Source organism: Staurois parvus, unplaced genomic scaffold, assembly GCF_062004578.1.
Source record: "Staurois parvus isolate SC_StPar_1 unplaced genomic scaffold, SC_StPar_1.0 ptg000122l, whole genome shotgun sequence".
Lineage (NCBI taxonomy): Eukaryota > Metazoa > Chordata > Amphibia > Anura > Ranidae > Staurois > Staurois parvus.
The window spans coordinates 895,392-915,005 of NW_028317918.1; the positions used below are offsets into that span (position 1 = coordinate 895,392).

A 19,614-nucleotide genomic window follows, 5' to 3' on the forward strand; every position below is an offset into this window, starting at 1 on the left:
TTTTTTCAGGTATTTACCAAAACATATTCAAGCTATAGTTATGTAAAATGGGCTGAACGTGCACACTCTCAGATTTAATTTGAGGGTATGTACATCCAAATTGGAGAAAGGGTTTAGGAATTACAGCTCTTAAGAGTAGCCATCCCCCCTTTTTCAGGGGACCAAAGGTAGCTGGACAATTGAATCAAAAGCTGTTTCATGGGCAGGTGTGGGCTACTTGTTCGTTATTTCTTCATCAGTTAAGCAGTTAAAAGGTCTGGAGTTGATTCTAAGTGTGGTATTTGCATTTGGAATTTGTTGCTCTTAAACCTACATCATGCGTTCAAAGGACCTGCCCATGCAAGTCAAACAGGCCATTGTAAGGCTTCAAAAACGAAACAAATCCATCAGAGAGCAGCAACATTAGGAGTGGCCAAATCAACAGTTTGGTACATTCTGAGAAAAGAAGAACGCACTGGTGAGCACAGCAACATAAAACGGTATGGATGTCCAAAGAGGACAACAGTGGTGGATGATTGCAGGATCCTCTCTATGGTAAAGGAAAACCCATTCACAACATCCAGAAAAGTGAAGGACACTCCCCAGGAGGTGGGCGTATCATTGTCAAAGTTTACAATCAAGAGAAGACTTCACGAGCGCAAATGCAGAGGGTTCACCACAAGGTGCAAACCACTCATAAGCCTGAAGAATAGAAAAGCCACATTAGACTTTGCCAAAAAAAATCTAAAAAAGCCAGACCAGTTCTGGAAAAGCATTCTTTGGACAGATGAAACTAAGATTAATCTGTACCAGAATGACGGGAAGAAAAAAGTGTGGAGAAGTCTGTGAACAGCTCATGATCCAAAGCACACAACGTCATCTGTAAAACATGGTGGAGGCAGTGTGATGGCATGGGCACGCATGGATTCCAGTGGCACTGGGTCATTGGTATTTATTGATGATGTGATAGAAGACAGAAGCTGCCGGATGAATTCTGCAGTGTTTAGAGATATACTGTCAGCCCAGATTCAGCCAAATGCAGCAAAGTTGATTTGATGGCACTTCACAGTACACATATATAATGATCCAAAACACACTGCAAAAGCAACCCAGGAGCTTTTGAAGGAAAATAAGTGTAATATTCTGCATTGTTTGAGTCAGTCACCTGGTCTTTTTTTTTTTATTTAAATATTTATTAATTTTCCATGTAAAATACATATTTCATCATTACTCTCATATAACATACAAAACCATCAGTTATATCCCTTTCTATCTTTATTCCCATTACCCCCCACCACCTATCTAATACCCCCACCCACCCTAAAACCACCCTCCCCCCAATAATAAAAACCACCCACTCTGCATTTCTCCATTACATCTTTTCCTAAATAAGGGGTACTTTCACATATCCCTCTCTACTGCTTTATATATTTCACCTTGGGCACAAAATCTTCCCATTTTCCCCACCTCCTGTAATATAACCCCATCTTGTCTTCTTGCATATAATACAGTTTCTCCATCTTACATATCTGGTTCACTCTTTCTACCCAATCCTCTTCTCTCGGCACCTCTAGGCTATGACAAAACTTAGGTATCAGACCCTTTGCCGCATTCAGATAGTACTATATACCCGAATCCTTGTATTTGTTCACTGTTAGCTCTGTACTATGTAATAGACACAACTCTGGATCCAATCCTATCTTTATCCCAGAGATTATCCCAATTAAATGAACCATTGTCTCCCAAAAACCTTGAGTCTTTGGGCACTCCCACCATATGCGATATAACGTACCTATCTTTCCACACCCCCGCCCTGTATTTTCCCCACTCATCTTATATTCAAGGTTCAGTGCAATGTGCCATCTTGTTAAACTCTTATAATTTACCTCCACCTCTCTCATGCTTACATTCTCATGTGTTAGGCTATATATTTTCCTCTGTTTGTCTTCATCTATCTCTATTCCCAAGTCCCTTTCCCATTTTACTATGTACAATGGCTTTGTGTGTGTGTCTAACTCAGGGAGAATCTTATAAACTTTTGCCGTGCCCCGTTTCCCATTTCCACGTGATTCCAACAACCTCTCAAACAAATTCCAATCCTTTCTCAATCTCAAAGGTTTCGGAAGACTCCCGACAAAGTGTTTTAATTGGTGATATCTCCACTCGTCTATCTTAATGAAAAGTTCCCTTTTGTCCTTTTTCAACTCCTTAAGTGTTCTCAATTCCTGCCCTTCCATAATATCCCTCAGTTGAATATTCTCCTTTTTAAACCATTTTCCTGTGCTCTCCTCCCTACCTGGAGGGAAATACTCCGTGTTCCTCAGTGACATTAATTGTGAATTAAAATCCCATTTCATAAACTTGTGCAGTTTATCCCAAACCTTTAAAACATTTAATGTATAAACACTCGTGGTATCTTTTAATCCTCTATATTGTGCTGGTACCCATATGATTTTACTCAAGTCAACTCAACGCTTAATTCATTTTCAATCTTGACCCACCTTTTCCCCTCTGGATTGTGTGTCCAGTCATAAATTCTTGTTAGATCTGCTGCTCTATAATACCTTTTAAAATCTGGCACTCCCAAACCTCCCTTCTCTTTATTTCTACTCAACAAATTATAAGATATTCTAGGTTTTTTATTTTTCCATATCTATCTTGTTAACATCTTTTTAATTACCTTGAAAAAAACCTCCGGAAGTCTAATTGGGATCATCTGGAATTTATATAGGATTTTAGGTACAATTACCATTTTTATCAGATTTATGTGCCCTATCCAAGACGGGTTACCTCCTCCCAATTTCCTTAGTTCCTCCTTAATCTCATTTAAAAGTGAGATATAGTTTGATTTATACAAGTTCGTATATGAAGCAGTGAGTTTAACCCCTAGATATTTTATCTCTCTATCTTTCCATATAAAAGGGAATTCTTTTTGTATCTTTTCTTTTTTACTATTTGGAAGGTTTACATTTAAGATCTCAGTTTTTGTTGGGTTAATTTTCAAATTTGATATCTCCCAATAATCCTTTAAGCTCTTCATTAAATTTGGGAGTGTTATCCTAGGATTTCCCACATAGAACAACAGGTCGTCCGCAAAGGCTGCCACTTTATGTTCAATTCCTCCTATCTGTATTCCTTTTATGTCCATATTTTTCCTAATTGTTGCCAGTAAAGGTTCCAATGACAATACATACAACAATGGGGACAGTGGGCATCCCTGTCTTGTTCCATTTGACATCCCAATAGGTTAACCAAAATAACCGCGGAGGGCTCTCTATACAATTTTCCTATCCACTCTCTCATTCTAACTCCCAATCCTAGAGTCTCCAGAGTGTCCATCATGAATCTCCAATCTACTCTATCGAATGCCTTTTCAGCATCGATTGAAAGTACCACTGCCGGAGTTTTCCCCTTCCTAGCCTTCTGGATAAGCAGCAAAGTTCTCAACCCATTATCTCTACCCTCCCTCCCTGGTACAAATCCCACCTGGTCCCCCTGGATCCATTCTGGCATTAAATCTTTCAACCTATTTGCTAAAACCTTTGCATATAACTTAGTGTCTATGTTCAAAAGTGAGATTGGTCTATAGCTAGAGCAATGAGAAGCATCCTTCCCTTCCTTTTGAATAAGCACCACATGGGCCTGTAAAGATTCTCTCCTCATCTCCATCTCCCCACCCAGGGCGTTCATATATTTCTTCAATTTAGGTATCAACAATTCACTGTATTTTTTATAGTACCTCACAGTATAACCATCTGGGCCTGGGCTTTTCCCCGTCATGGTACTTTTTAATGCTATTTTTATTTCCTCCTGCGTAATTTCTAAATCCAAGGAATTCAGTTGATCTTCACTGAACTTCGATAGTCCTGCGTTTTTTAGATATACCCTTCTTTTTTCTCTACTCGCATTTCCACTTTTATTTACTGAATCTTGGGAAGTGATATTATACAGCTTGCTATAGTATTCCTTGAACACCTTGGCGATCTCTTTAGTAGAATAAACCATTTCTCCCTTGGGGTTTCTTATTTTTTCTATATAATTCCTGTTTTTCTTTTTCCTCAAGGCTCTCATCAAATATTTTCCTGTTCTATCTCCCCATCTATACCTCTCGCTTGCCACTTTATTAAAAACTCTTCTCCTCTCTTCTTCCATCAGTATCTCTAGTTCTTCTTTCTTTTTTGTTACCTTCTGTCTTATCTCTTTTGTTCTATTTTTATGTATCTGCTCCAGGTCAAATATTTCTTTTAACAGCCCAGTAAGTTTCTCTCTTCTTTCCCTTTTCTTTTTTGCCCCGGACGCAATCAATATACCTCTTATGTAGGCTTTGTGGGACTCCCATACTGTAGCCACCGACACTTCCCCTGTCTCATTCTCCTGAAAAAATCTTTCAATCTCTTCCCTAATCTTCTGATCAATCTCCTGATCCAGGAGAAGAGCCTCATTCAACTTTCATCCTATACCACCTGTCAGCCGCCTCCCCCACCCTAATTTAAATGTAACAGGGGCATGGTCTGAGAAAGACATTGCCTCTATCTCTACTTTAGCCACCATCTCAATAAGTTGATGGTCCACCAGTATATAGTCCAATCTCGAGTACATCTCGTGCGCATTAGAGAAAAAGGTATAGTCTCTCTCTTTTCAATGTATTATTCTCCAAATATCCATCAATTGGCACTCATGCATCACCTTCTTTAAAGTTCTCAGAGACCTACCTCCCTCTCTCTGCGCAGAAGAGGTCGTATCCATTTGTGGATCCATACAGAAATTCAAGTCCCCTGCCACTATCAAGCGCCCCTTTTTGAAGGCCATCAATTTTCTCAAAACACCTTTCAAATATAACTCCGGTCTCTTATTTGGGCAATAGATATTTGCAATTGTACATTCCATTTCTTGCAACCTACCTCTCAAAAACAAAAATCTCCCCTCAGGATCTATTTCTCTTTCCTCCAGCTCAAGCCTTATGTTTTTTGCAAACCCTATTGCTACTCCCTTAGCTCTCTTAATTGGGGAATCTGCGTAAAACCATGTTGGATAGTTTCTAGAATTCAACTTGATATTTGACTTAATTTCAAGATGTGTCTCCTGCAAAAAGACCACAGAAGCTTCTCTATGTTGCAACTCCTTCTCAAGCTTCTCTATGTTGCTTATCTTTTCCCAGGACAATTCAACCCATTTACATTATATGTTATAAACCGTAGATCTTCCATACTTCTTGTATCTCTTTTTTTCTCCTCAATTTCCTCTTTTCCACCCTCAATTCCCTTGTGCTTCCCTTCCTTTTGCAGAGTGTTAACTTTAATACCCTCTCCCCTTTCCCTCCCACCCACCCTCCCCTGTTACTCCCATCCCACTCCCCTCCCCTCCCATCCCACCCCCCCACTACCCCTCTCATTTTTAGGCCTCTATTTTGCCTATTAGTCATTTGTGGGTCTATACCCACCCTAGATTTAATACTCGGGGTTAAACTCCACCCATGGGCAGCTCCTCTTCCCACCCACCTCCCCTGCACCCTCTATCTATTCAGTTGACTCACTAAAGTTCCACAAAACCCCTTAAAGAAAAACTCTGAAGACTCACTATAAGAAGTTAAATCTATCCTATCTATATCACTTCCAATCCACGGACCTCTAGAAACAAATATCAAGAGGAAATGCTATAAGATAAAGGGGGGGGGGGAGAAGAGTGGAAAGGAAGGGAGACAAAAAAAAAAACTCTTCCTCTCTTTCCACCTCCTCCCTCTACCTCCTCCTTCCAACAGACTGCCAGTCCCCTTGTCTTGTCTCTCCTATTTCTCTATCTTCTTCTTACCATCTGGCAATCTCCATTCTTTGCAACTCAAGTCTTTCACAGAAGTCTCTCAAGTCCTCCGGAAATATCAAATAAGCTGTTACTCTATTTTTCCAACCAATCAGGCACGCTGGGGTTCCCCATCTATAAGGCACATTCTTTTTTCTCATTTGCTCTATCAAAGGTTTCAGGGTTTTCTTTCCCCACAAAGTCTCTGGTGTAAGATCTGCAAAAATCTGACTGTCCATTTCTCCATATTTAATTATTATTTTCCCCGTGATCTTCCTCCAAATCTCTTCTTTATCCCCATACTTGTGGAATTTAACAATTACGTCTCTCGGTTTTTCCATCCTGTCACTTTGATGGCGCTTTCCTATTCTCAAGACACCGTCCATTTTAATCAATTCTAATTCAGGTCTGTCCATTATGAAGTTTAAAATTTTACATATTAATTCTTGCAATGCTTCCCCTTTTGCAATCTCTAGTATTCCTCTCATCCTAAGATTGTTCCTCCTGTCCCTATTTTCTTGTACCTCTAATTTATACAACAATTTTTCCTGGGTTTTCCCCATATTCTTTATCTTTTTTTCTAGTTCAGAAATGTTTTGGGCCTGATATTTGATTTTCTCCTCCGTTACTTCCACTCTCGATAGCACCTGCTGCAAATCATTTCGGATAGTTGCCATTTCATTTTTTATTTTTTTCTCTAAGTCCTTAAACATTTCTGCCATCTCTTTTTTATTCGGTACTTGTAATTCACTTTCAACTTCTTTCAACTCCATATTTCCTGTTATTTGTTGATTACTAACATTCAAGCCCATCGATAATCTAGGACTATTTTCCAGACTGATATCTCCTTCAACTTTTCCGTTTATACCTTGAAGCCTTTCTGGGGTCACATTTTCTTGAGACGTATATTTTTTAATTGTACCCGCTTGGGACCCTTTAAGCCCACTTCCTTTAGTACTTTTATTCTTCATGTCTTCTGTGGGCCTTATTATCCTCTATGATCTCATATAAAAATAGATGTTGCAAATATATGGTAGGGCCCCAACTTTGCCTAAGCAATTGTCCAGTTACTCTCCTTGTTAGATTGCTTATTCTTCGTCTTTTTACCACTGCTTCAAAGCCCCTGGGAATCCCCTCTTCTCTCCTTCATCCTTTGCTCTTATATACAATGCCATGAAATACTTAAAAAGTGTTAAGCTCCAGCCGCACTCACCCACCTCTCTCCTCCTTTTATGCAAAGCGGCTCCGGGCTGCAGACTTCAGACTCCCTTCATCCGATCCATCTCCAGGGGGATTCCACAGGATTGCTTCAGTTCTGTTTCCCTGGTTCTTCCCCAATAGGGGTCTATCCGTGGTTCCGAGGAATGCCAGGGCGCACGTCCCCTCTCTGGTCCGGGTGACAAGCCAGGGAGTACACTGAGGAGCCGACAGTCCCTCTCCTCTCGGGATGCCGGACGGCTTCTTTTCTTCCCAGCGCTCCTTTGCGGCTTGCCACGTGGTCACGCCGCTCTCCTGTCTCCCGGCAACCCGGCACTCTGACTTGCCGAGCTCCGGGTGGATCGATCTCCACCTACAGCTCCCAGTCCTCTGCTTCCCCGGACCTCCGCTCCGCCACCGAGGCCCCTGTAGCGAAGGTAGGTCTCACCCCGGCATATACCAGCATAGGGAGGGTCCCTGGGGAGGTTGGATAGAGGAGTCTATTGGAAGAACTCCTACATCGAGTCCTCTGCAGCTGCCATGTTCAGGCTCCACCCCTCACACCCAGTCACCTGGTCTTAACCCAATTGAGCATGCATTTCACTTGCTGAAGGCAAAACTAAAGGCAGAAAAACCCACAAACAAAGAACAACTGAAGACAGCTGCAGTTAGAGCCAAAGCATCAGAAAGGAGGATACCCAGTAATATCCATGGGTTCCAGACTTCAGGTAGTCATTGCCAGTAAAGGATTCTCAACAAAATATTACAGATGAACAATTTATTTATGATTATATTAATTTGTTCAATCACATTTGAGCCCCTGAAAATGGAAAATTTGTACTTGATATTTATGTTCAAGCCCTGAATTAATGCTGAAAGTCTGCACTTCAAATTAACTTGGATTGTTTCGTTTGAATTTATTCTGATGGCATACAGAGCCAAATGTATGAAATTTGTGCCTGTGTCCAAATATATATGGATCTAAGTGTACATATTTAATTACAAAATATAAATTGAAACAGAGTTTCAAATCATTAGTAGATAATGATGAGTGCATTTAGGAAAAGTAGCTTGCTTCCAGATTCAGCAGATAGGGACTCCTTGCAATATAGAACCCTCATGTTGCACAGATAGAATCTTATATTTAAAAAGTATTACACTTTGAAGAATTTTAGATAAAATTCTGCCATTTGGGTCACAATGCAAATATTATGCACACTGACGTTACATGAATTACTAAAATTTTTTTTCAATAATACATTTTTATTGAAGATTGAAAAAAAAAAAAACCTAATATAATAACAAATATTTTGTCGGTTCCCCACCGAGTGGGGTGCAATTGAAAAACAAAAAGAGGTATAATAAGCATCGAAACAGTTAACAAAGAAAAAACGGCATATGTTGGGATTCATAGTATGTGACACTTCAAAAAGTTTAACTGGTTTAATGTGCAAGTCTTCCCAAGTTCCTGACCCCATATATTCATGAAGCTACAGGGCGGTCATTTAGCCAAATTATATATAGAAAAGGGAACGGAATGTAGCCATGATGCTGATACAGAAGCTGATGCTACCACCAGTAACATCAGAGGTTGAGCAGGAATATGTTTTCATATACTAATACAATTGGCTATTGAAAATACCGAAGCCATGAGGCATGGCAGTTACCCTAATATTTTTACCCCTTGCTCTAGCTCATACTTACGCCCTTGCAATGAGTTGAATGTTCTAGGTAAGATATTCTTATCTAAAATAAAATGATACATTTCACAGAAAATAATGCTTGAGCACTGTATTTTTGATAAAGGCCTGTACTGCAGAACATGTAGATTTCCTGCTGACAAGATAATAAAAGCCTAAAGCTAACAGTGACATCCATATTTCTTTATTTATTTTTGTAAGGCTGGCTTGCTGAACCTTTGTCCTTTTTGTCTAGGGAAGAATGATTTTCTGTAAGAGTTCTGCAGGAATCAGTGTTCACACTTGTCCATATCTGTATGAAATACCTTACTGTCACCATGTCATTTTAAAGCATTAAAGATCTTTTTGTAGAAAACGTAAAGCTGTAACACTAGCCACCCTCTGGTGCTTGCATGCACCTTTCATTGTTTTCATGAACACCCTGGGTTCCTGCAAACTTGGCTAGCTCCTGCTTCCTGTGTCCCTCTATTGGTCCTTAAATATATTGAGTACTCACAGTAACCAATAATAAGCTGTGGAAGGGACAATGCTATATAATTTTAAAGTCCATGTAAAGCCTTTAGTTTTTTCCTCTTAGAGTGATGAACAGGAATTTATAATGCAATTTGGCACATTAAATTACTTAAATAAAATGTAATTACCTCACCTCTTGTTTAAAGGTAATTGTAGCTGGGTAGCTGGATATCTCATGCATCAAGCAGGTCAGTGCTGAAGGGAGTAGGAGAGACTGACTAGTTCTTTTACATCATTCCGTAATCTCCTGCAAGTAGAGCAATGTGCTCTCAATCTAGGGAGCTGTGGACCAGGCTAGGCTTGTGTATTCATTTATGGGGCTATGAATAGTGAAAACAATGTTTAAACATTCTGATTTATGGCTTCTAAATCTGCATTGAGAATTAATATAGGATTTTGTTTGTCTTCTACAGGATCATTTTCCTTCTCCGTCCTTTCTGGAAAGATCATGCTACGTGAAATATACTATATTACAGAAGACATGTCTATTAGGTATGTGATGTGTTTTATATCATTTACAATTATTATTGCAATGGATTGTTTGATAAAGTTTTAAATCATATACCGTATTTTTCGCTCCATAAGACGCACTTTTTTCCCCCCAAAAAAGGGGGGAAAATGTCAGTGCATCTTATGGAGCGAATATAAAGCGGCCGGTCCGGTATTTCTGCCGCCACCATGTCAGAATACCGGGCCGGCCGCTCAGCTGTTCTCTCCTGCAGGGCCTTACCTGTTCCTCGCTCCAGTGCTGCACAGTCTTCCCGCCCACTGCGCATGTGCTGCGCTTTGTGAATGATCCGGTGTCTTCTGGGACACATGACAGGTCCCAGAAGCCGCCGGGCCAATCACAAAGCGCAGCGCTTCTTGCGCATGCGCAGTGGGCACCCGTTTGTCACAGAAGGCGGTTCAGGAAGAAGAGGGAAGGACAACTCCGCGGAAGTGGGAGCGGGTACCTGTCAAATTCAGGTACCCGCTCCCCCTCCCTCCCCAAAGGTCAGCAGTCTCTGGTCATTCCCTGCACTGTCTGCAGTCTCTGGTCATCCCCTGCACTGTCTGCAGTCTCTGGTCATCCCCTGCACTGTCTGCAGTCTCTGGTCATCCCCTGCACTGTCTGCCGTCTCTGGTCATCCCCTGCACTGTCTGCAGTCTCTGGTCATCCCCTGCACTGTCTGCAGTCTCTGGTCATCCCCTGCACTGTCTGCAGTCTCTGGTCATCCCCTGCACTGTCTGCAGTCTCTGGTCATCCCCTGCACTGTCTGCAGTCTCTGGTCATCCCCTGCACTGTCTGCAGTCTCTGGTCATCCCCTGCACTGTCTGCAGTCTCTGGTCATTCCCTGCACTGTCTGCAGTCTCTGGTCATTCTCTGCACTGTCTGCAGTCTCTGGTCATTCTCTGCACTGTCCGCAGTCTCTGGTCATTCTCTGCACTGTCCGCAGTCTCTGGTCATCTCCTGTACTGTCTGCAGTCTCTGGTCATTCCCTGCACTGTCTGCAGTCTCTGGTCATCTCCTGCACTGTGTCCCCAGTCTCTGGTCATCTCCTGTACTGTGTCCGCAGTCTCTGGTCATCTCCTGTACTATGTCCGCAGTCTCTGGTCATCTCCTGTACTGTGTCCGCAGTCTCTGGTCATCTCCTGTACTGTGTCCGCAGTCTCTGGTCATCTCCTGTACTGTGTCCGCAGTCTCTGGTCATCTCCTGTACTGTGTCCGCAGTCTCTGGTCATCTCCTGTACTGTGTCCGCAGTCTCTGGTCATCTCCTGTACTGTGTCCGCAGTCTCTGGTCATCTCCTGTACTGTGTCCGCAGTCTCTGGTCATCTCCTGTACTGTGTCCGCAGTCTCTGGTCATCTCCTGTACTGTGTCCGCAGTCTCTGGTCATCTTCTGTACTGTGTCCGCAGTCTCCTGTCATCTCCTGTACTGTGTCCGCAGTCTCTGGTCATCTCCTGCACTGTGTCCGCAGTCTCTGGTCATCTCCTGCACTGTGTCCGCAGTCTCTGGTCATCTCCTGTATTGTGTCCGCAGTCTCTGGTCATCCCCTGTACTGTGTCTGCAGTCCATTGGTTCAGAATATTTTTTTTTCTTGTTTTTCGCCTCTAAAACCTAGGTGCGTCTTATGGTCAGGTGCGTCTTATGGAGCGAAAAATACGGTAATTCAGTGGGGGAAATTTATCAAAACTGGAGCAGATAAATTTGGAGAAGCTACGCATTGCATCCAATCAGCTTCTAGCTTCAGCTTGTTCAGTTAAGCTTTGAAAATGAATGGAAGAAGATTGGTTGCTGTGCATAATTGCTACAGTTTTTAGCTGCTCCAGTGTTGATAAATTCTCCTCAGTGGGGGGAAATGAAGAAAAAGTGGTGCAGGTTATATGCCTGCACATCTCTTGCCCTCCAGAGTATTTACCCCCTTCCTGACCAGGCCATTTTTTGCGATATGTCGCTGCGTTACTTTAACTGACAATTGTGCAGTCATGCAATACTGCACCCAAATGAAATTTATGTCCTGTTTTTCCCTTTTTTTTTGCTATAAGCAAAAAAAAAAGCCCAACAATTTTGAAAAAAAAACCCCCAATACTTTTGACTTTTTGCTATAAAACATATCCAATAAAAAAATTTAAAAAATCAAATTTCGTCATAAACGTAGGCCAAAATGTATTCTGCTACATGTCTTTTCTAAAATCTCAATACATGTAAATCAATTGGTTTATGTGTAAGTTATAGCGTCTACAAATGGCGGTGTATATACTGGAATTAAAACATTTTTTTTATACCAGTACTGAGGGCGATCAGCGACTTATAGCGGGACTGCGGCAGGCATTCTGACACTGGAGGGGAACTGATTAACTTCCACTGACATTCCAATGTCACTAATACAGTGATCAGTGCTAATAAAAACACTGCCACTGTAGTAAGTCCACTGGGCAGGAAGGGGTTAACATCTAGGGTGATCAAAGGGTTAACAGTGTGCTGTATCTGTTTTACTAGGGAAACATACTGCTGTGTATTTCTCTGCTGTGCAGAGAATTACACAGCAGAATGTTACTGCTGGCAGGAGAGAGATCTGTGTTGTTTACACGCAGGTCTCTCCTCTGCCACCGATACTCGGTGATCGCCGGGTGCCGGAGAGGAATCGACATCTGTAGCCGCCAATGGCGGCGTGGGTAGGGTAGCGCGTGTGCCCCCTACCCGAAAATGTAAAATCACATATATATACGTGATTTTGCGCAGCCCTGTAGCAGTAGTTGTGATATAGGGCGGAAGCGGCTAAGCTGAGGAAATAGAGTAGATGCTGCATCCTACTTAACAAGAGAGGCGCAAGCCAATTATACCTGGGTCTGTGACAGACATGGCAGAATAGTTTCTCTAGAGCTGCATTTTCCAATCTCTCTACCTGCCCCACTGTTTGCCTCTGCCCACTAAGCTGAGATCAGAAGGGAGGAGGAGGTGTAACCCTGCATAGTCTGCCTCTGTCCTGCTGAGAGAGGGATGTGAACTCTTTGCAGACAGTTTTAATTCCACACACCAAATCCTCTCCCCCGCAGCCACTGTCACATTTAGAATTGGTGCGGCTGTGTGGGGCTGCTTCTTCCAGCCGCATCATTCATTGCAGGGATCTGCGGTGGCAGACAGACTTGTAGTTCTCAACGGACTACAAGTGCAGTAATTAGTGCACTTGTAGTCCATTGAATCTCATCCAGCTAACAGCCTGTACAGAGGTACAAGCAGGGAGCTAGAGGAAGATTTTGAAGGAGTCTAACATTGCATCCGCAATTGGTCTGAAATCCCTGCAAAAAAATGTGCATTTATTAGATCATTTATAAAGGTGGACCTAGCCTTTAAACCTTATTTGCCACCCAGCAATCACAGTGCATTAAGTTCTGCTTGCAAGTTGTAGACATGCTGTACAGATGTTATACCATTGGATAATGTAGCTTGGTGTCATCCACCAACACAGAAATGGTACTTTTAATCCCAAAACCTGTATTATTTATATAAAATAGATTAAAAAGTAAGGGTCCAACACAACTTTTGGGTACACCACTAATAACCTTAGACCATTCGGAGTTTGAATCATTGCTCTCTCTACTCTCTGAATACTGGCTTTTCTATCCATTTAGAAACTGAATTTTCTAAACCTATTGACTTTAAATTACTCATTATCCATGTGTGGGAAACTGGGTCAAAGGCTTCTGCAAAGTCTAAGTATACTGTGTCCACAGACACTCCTTTTTTTTATATTTTGAAAATTCTATTTAATGTATTTATAGTTGTTTAGAACTATACAAAAAAGAGCCTCTGGACATTCCCTGGCTCAGGTTGATACAGAAAAAAAAAAAAAAATTTCCAGTCAAACCAGAACATAACATAACAAGCAACCATAACAAGCCCCGTACTTGCTACTCCAAAAAACAACTGTAAATGCTCTACCGAAAAAAATAGTCATCATGATAAAACACAAATGACCTAGGAACTGTTGGTCCCCCTCCACCCCCTAGACAACCAGCATACTTTACCACAGAGCAATGGAATGGCCTAAGCTAAATTTCATAGGGACATGAAATGGATCTGTGTCAGATCCCTTCTCAGAGTTTGATTGGAGTAGAGGGTCACCTTGGCTCACAGTAGTAGCTTTGGATTCTAGCCATATATCCCATACCTTGTTGAACTTATGTGAGCACCCCCTATTGATGTACGTTTCTTTATAAAGAGGAATAACTGAGTTAACAAGCGACTTCTAATTGTTTAGAGTAGGAGCAGATGGAGCTCTCCATTTCAGTACAATGGATTTCCTGGCATAGAACAGGAGCTAACAGTGTACGAACCGCTCTTGTATGGACCAGGGCCTTGACCAGCCCTAATATGCAAATGTCTGTCTGCTGAGGTATAGAAATGGTGGTCAATTGAGTAATAAACTGGAGGACATTGCAGCGCTAACAAGTAGGTGGACAATCTGGATAGATTTTGTGGACTCTATGAGGTGTAAAGTGGAACTTATGAAGAATTTTGAACTGAATCAGCCAGTACCGGGAGGAGGATAGCTGAGTGAAGGGATACTCCCAAACCTCCTCCAAATCTTCATTGTCCAGCACCGGCACCTCCGCTACCCAAAATGACCTTAAATCATCCAAACCATGATGTACCATATAGGCTGTAGGGCCTTGTGTGTATTCGATAACGGTTTCACCAGGGAAACATCCCTGAGAAGAGATTCCATGTTAAAATGGCGTAAAGTGAAGGGAGTGGTTCCAAATTGGGCAACATAAGTATGGCGGAGCTGGAGGAAACAGAAGAGGTAGTAGTTGGGCAGTGCAAACCTACTCTTAAGGTTATCAAATGTCCATAATACGCCACTCTCTCAGATATGGGTCAAATATCGGATCCCCCTAGTTGCCCAGAGAGAAGGGTCCTGGATAGAAAAAAATTCAGGAAGGGTGGGATTCATCCATAGTGGAGTATCAGGGGAATACCACCAGGAAATATTCCCTACTGGAGGGGTGACCTGAGTCCAGGCTCATATCATGGTTTTCATGGAAGTAGTGAGGGGGTGTGGGGCTTTAACTCCCTAAAACAAAACATCCTGCAATGCTTCGAATTATCGCACAAAAGCAGCTTCTAGGACCACCGTGGAGTTAGTATCATTGGAGATAAGCCAGTTATGAGCATGAGAGAGTAATCCTGCTATAAAGTATAAAAAGAAGTCAGGACTGGTCAGGCTACCCTGGCTCCAGGGTCTCTCCAGCAGAGACAACTGAAACCGAGGGGTGCGAAGGCCCCATAAAAAAAAACTGGTAACTAGGGAATTGAAAATTCTAAAACTGACTTATCCACATCGAAGTGTGGCGTAAAACATACAGCAGTGGGGGGAACAACTTCATTTTTATTAAGTTTATTCTGCCTATAAAAGAAAAATGTAGACGACATGCCTTTAATTTGGTTTTAAAGACTGATATAAGAGGGAAGATGTTAAGCGTACAGAAGTCTTGGATCTGTGGGGAGATAGGTGCTTGATTCAGTCCATCCACCGCAGGAGCAGTGATGAATCTGCTAGTTGAACGGCCACCTTATCTACTGGCATACACAAGCACTCCTTTGCCTATGTTTTTCCTTTCTTCCCCATAAAAAGAAAGCCAATTTGTTTAACAACGTTGGTCTTTTGTGATTCCATGCTGACTATTACTTATAATACTGTTTTCTATCTACTGTTTATGTGGGGTTTTTTTTACATCAAACTCTCAAGTATCTCCCTCACTAAAGAAGTAAACTAGCAGGTCCATAGTTACTTTGTAAAGACTTTGATCCCATTTTAAACAAAGGGCTCTACATTGGCTTTGTGCAGATCTAGTGGTACTGGGCCAGTCAATAAAAAGTCTCTAAAAATTACAAACTTCTCAGTAACAGAGCTCAGCTCTTTTAGGACGTGTGGGTGTATGCCATCTGGGCCAGCTTCAGATAAGAAAGCTGTTGCATTTCCAAAATGCCTCATGATAGCAATAAAAAAAACACCGTGGAAACCCATAGAAAATATACTTACCTAAGATACTGGTAGTGCCAAGTATTTCAAAACTCACAAGAAGACGCTTTTGCTCTGTGCAGGAGTGTCTTCTCATGAGACTGGGATCCTCATTGTTCAGAGGATCTTGCTAGAAGGATAGTGATATGATACTTGCCTAAGTACTGTGAGCAGAAGCTAGCTGGAAGGTAGGTATATCGTCTTACTTTTCTTCACAAATTTATTTTATTTTTTTCCCCTGTTATAATGTGGCATTTTAGAATAGGGTTGGTATTAGGTGGCCCTTTCTTTGTATTGCATGTCCGTTTTAAGCAGAACTACACCTTGCAATTTAACTGTTTCCTAAATCAGTTATATTCAAGGCATGCCATAAATGATAACTGTCACAGTTGCTTGTATTCCAAACTGAACTGTAAAGCCAGCAAATGGCTGGCGTCAAAACTGACTGCGTGCGCAGCACCTTGGCAAGTGCAGATCAAAAAGAGGCTAAGATGGCAACTTCTTTGGTTGTAAAGAACAGAAGGGTTTAGTTTTGCCTTAAGTAACACTATGTGGTTTTGTCTCTCCCCCAGCCTGTTACTGGACAGTAGGGAAATATCACACTGATTAGCTCATTTCCTTTTCAGTCTACCCTCTCCTCCTTTTCAGCAGGTTTTTTGATATCATGTGAGCACCGCAGCACACATCACTGACTCGTTTTGTTGCCTAGTCTAAGTGCTGCTGAACAGTAACTGCAAGAGGATTAAATCTAGTTAAATGTTGGGTACTAACACTGCTTGTAAAAACAAATGGGCTGGAAATATAATTTTATTATTGATTCCCCTGGTGGGTATCGAATTTTTTCCACCAGGGAAAGACAATATCTCGGGCAAATGGTTTAAGGATGGGGATGCATGATTGGGGGACATAGTAGATAAGGGGAAGTTGTGCACTTTTCAAGATTTAAAAAACAAAGAAGAGTTATTTGTAGTATTAAATGAATTTAGATATTATCAATTGAGACATTTTGTTTCAGGGTTGCCTCAACCGCTGAGGGTGCCGGAGGACATGCTCCCATTTGAAAAAATGTTGGGTGCGGATATAGCTCCAAAACATGTCACCTCTAGGATATATAAGACTCTTATTGAAATGAAGGGGGCGGGTCCTCTGGCATTCTTAGAGAAGTGGGAGGGGGAACTGGGAGTAAAAATTAGTTAACAGAAAAATAAAATGTTTAAATTATGGGGCGACTAATATGAGCACAGTTGAAATGAATTATAAATGCTCGACAAGGTGGTATCTGACACCAAGTGTAGTACATAGACTGAAGGAAGAAGTACCACCGCTGTGTTGGAGAGGATGTGGATTTAAGGGAACAATGTCACATATATGGTGGCACTGTCCAAAAATACAAGTTTTTTTGTCAAGGTATAATACAACTAATACAGAGGTTTCTGCGGAATAATATACAGAAAGAGCCGTGGGTGTGCTTATTTTACAAGTCAGAGTCATCCGTGAAACAGTATAAGAACAGTACGTTATATCACTTGATTAGTGCGGCCAAAGGACTTATTGCCAAATTTTCGCAGAGACAGGAACCCCCAAAAATGAGGAATTGGATAGACAGGGTCGAATATAGAAATAAGATGGAGGAGTTGTACCACACAGATGAAGATAAAATAGAAACGTTTAGAGAAGAATGGGGTAGATGGTGCGAGTTTAAGACATCTGAGAAATATTTGAAAATAGTGAAAAGCCCCAGTGGCCTGAGGCAGAAGTGCTGAATGGAATAAGAAAAATTGAATGGAAAGAGGAGGAAGAGACAGAAACAAACAAGATAGACGTAGACTGGAATTACGGAAAGAAACGGTAAGATGCATTTGGACTGGGGTTAGTTGAGGTGTGGGCGGGTGTTGGGGGGGAGGGGGTGGATAGAAGGGAGTGGGAGATGTAGGTGAAATGTCTGTTTTTTTTTTTATATGAATATATTATACTGTTAAGTTTTCATATGTTCTTTCTTTGTAATTAAAAATTTTATAAAAGATTTAATAATACAAAAAACACTGCTTGTAAGCTTGTAAATAACTTTGTGCTGTAAATCTCTGCAAAAGGGGCACAGTCATAAAAACCAGGTGGGGAATATAACCCTGCCATAATCAGAAACACAAATTAATACTTTTAGCTCCATTGTTGGTGTAAATTAGGTAGTGTTCAGAGTATGCTACAACACATTGTGATACAGTTTTTATTGTGTTATAAGAAGACAACTTATTTTTGTTCAGCTGACAGCCTGTGGCATTCCGATGTTTTATATTTTATTTTGTTTATGTATTGTTGATGGCAGAACCTTTTCTTTATATTTTGGAAAGGTATTATATTTTTCATGGAATTTAAATACATATAGAAAGAGTAAAAGGATTTAGGTCCCAAAGTGCCATTCTATAGACAGATCCTCTGCATTTGCATGTAATGTCCTTTGACCTATTCTTTAAAAATTCTATGCTCTGCCTGGGTATAGGATTGGGTAACAGGGTATTTATCATTATAGTTTTGTTACAGTCAGTAAATACATTCTGTACCTTTTTTTTTGTTTGTTTTTATAAATTGTTTAAGATTTCAGACAAGTGCACACAGATGGCTCAATAGAGTCAAATATAAAATGTTATACAAATGACAGTCTGACCAACATGACATACATTTTCAAATCAATATTCTAGTGAAGTGTCTCTGGAAAAGAAGTGACTATGTTTCATCTTTATACCCTATAGCCCTTTCTGTACTTTTTATGGTAAAATGCAATCAACCACTATGCTAAGAAATTGTAATGTGTTACAAGAAAAATGTTGTGTATTTGCGTGATTGATTTGTGCTTCTAGTTGCTTGACAGCTTTGGTGTTTTTGTTTTTACTTGGAGCATAGCCAGGTAGGCAGCTTGCCCAATTCTGCTTTATTTATTCACATAATGGTAAGATTATATAATCTTATTGCTCTGAAATTAAAATGTACAATGCTGTTTTATTGGCTTTGAGGTTCTTAGAATCCATCAGTGAATATTCTGAGGCAGTAAATTAGTGCTGTCTGTTTTGAACAAGCAGTAGCCTTAATGTTTAATTGATAAAGTGGGTCAAGCATTTTAAGTGAGGAGGCAAACTCATTAGCTTGCCTAGACTTTATCTGCGCATTCCTATTCAGACTCCTTTGACTCCTATGTCCCAATGATGTCATTCCAACTGCCGCATTTCTTGTAATCACACCATACCTCTGATCACTGTTGTGGGCCATCACTTTCCAAGACATAATTAATTAAAGTAATAGTGACAACAATGACAGCACTAGAGCTGTTGGGGTTTATTTTAACTAGATCTAAACATGGATTGAACCAAGGAAACATTTGACATTTTGTAAATTAAGAACTTAAGTTAATCCTGTCACGGATCATGATCGCCGCGACCAACATGCGACAATCTCACGACCGCTGCCACCAATATGTCACGATCGCGGCGTCAGACCCCAGACCTTCTCACCAAACTCGTGACCGAAGGACCGGACGATCTGAAACCGCGATGTGACCTGTGTAACAATGCCACACCCAGCTACACCCTACACAGCAATTTTCCAGCTAAGTGATTTCAATCTGTGCCTGCAGCCTGAATGCGCTTGTTATTGGGTCGGGTTAATTACGCAACTAACCCTTCACTGCCACCACCCCTTTTTGTACAGAGAAAGGGGAAACTCTCTTTATCAAATCTACACTGTAATGGTTGAAAAGTCGTCTGTCCAATACGGTCACCGCAGGCCGATTGGGCAGAGGATTAAACAAACACAGTAGCGTCTCTTTAGAGGCAGGAATTCGTAAATTGCAATTAAGCGCTTTAGAAACAGTTTAACACTTTCAAAAAGAAAGATTTATTACTAAAAGAGTCAAACAGGTGCAATAAAATAT

At 41.2% G+C, this 19,614-nt stretch overlaps 1 protein-coding gene across 11 annotated transcripts in view; it reads left to right on the top strand.

Moving 5' to 3' along the window:
• The window catches only part of BLTP1 (bridge-like lipid transfer protein family member 1), a 478,785-nt gene that overhangs the window by 55,435 nt on the left and 403,736 nt on the right, over positions 1-19,614 (top strand). For all 11 annotated transcript variants that reach the window (XM_089672161.1, XM_089672163.1, XM_089672166.1 and 8 more), the window contains exon 4: positions 9,599-9,677. In XM_089672161.1, coding sequence (XP_089528287.1) covers positions 9,599-9,677 — 79 coding nt within the window. The remainder of the gene's footprint in view (positions 1-9,598; positions 9,678-19,614) is intronic.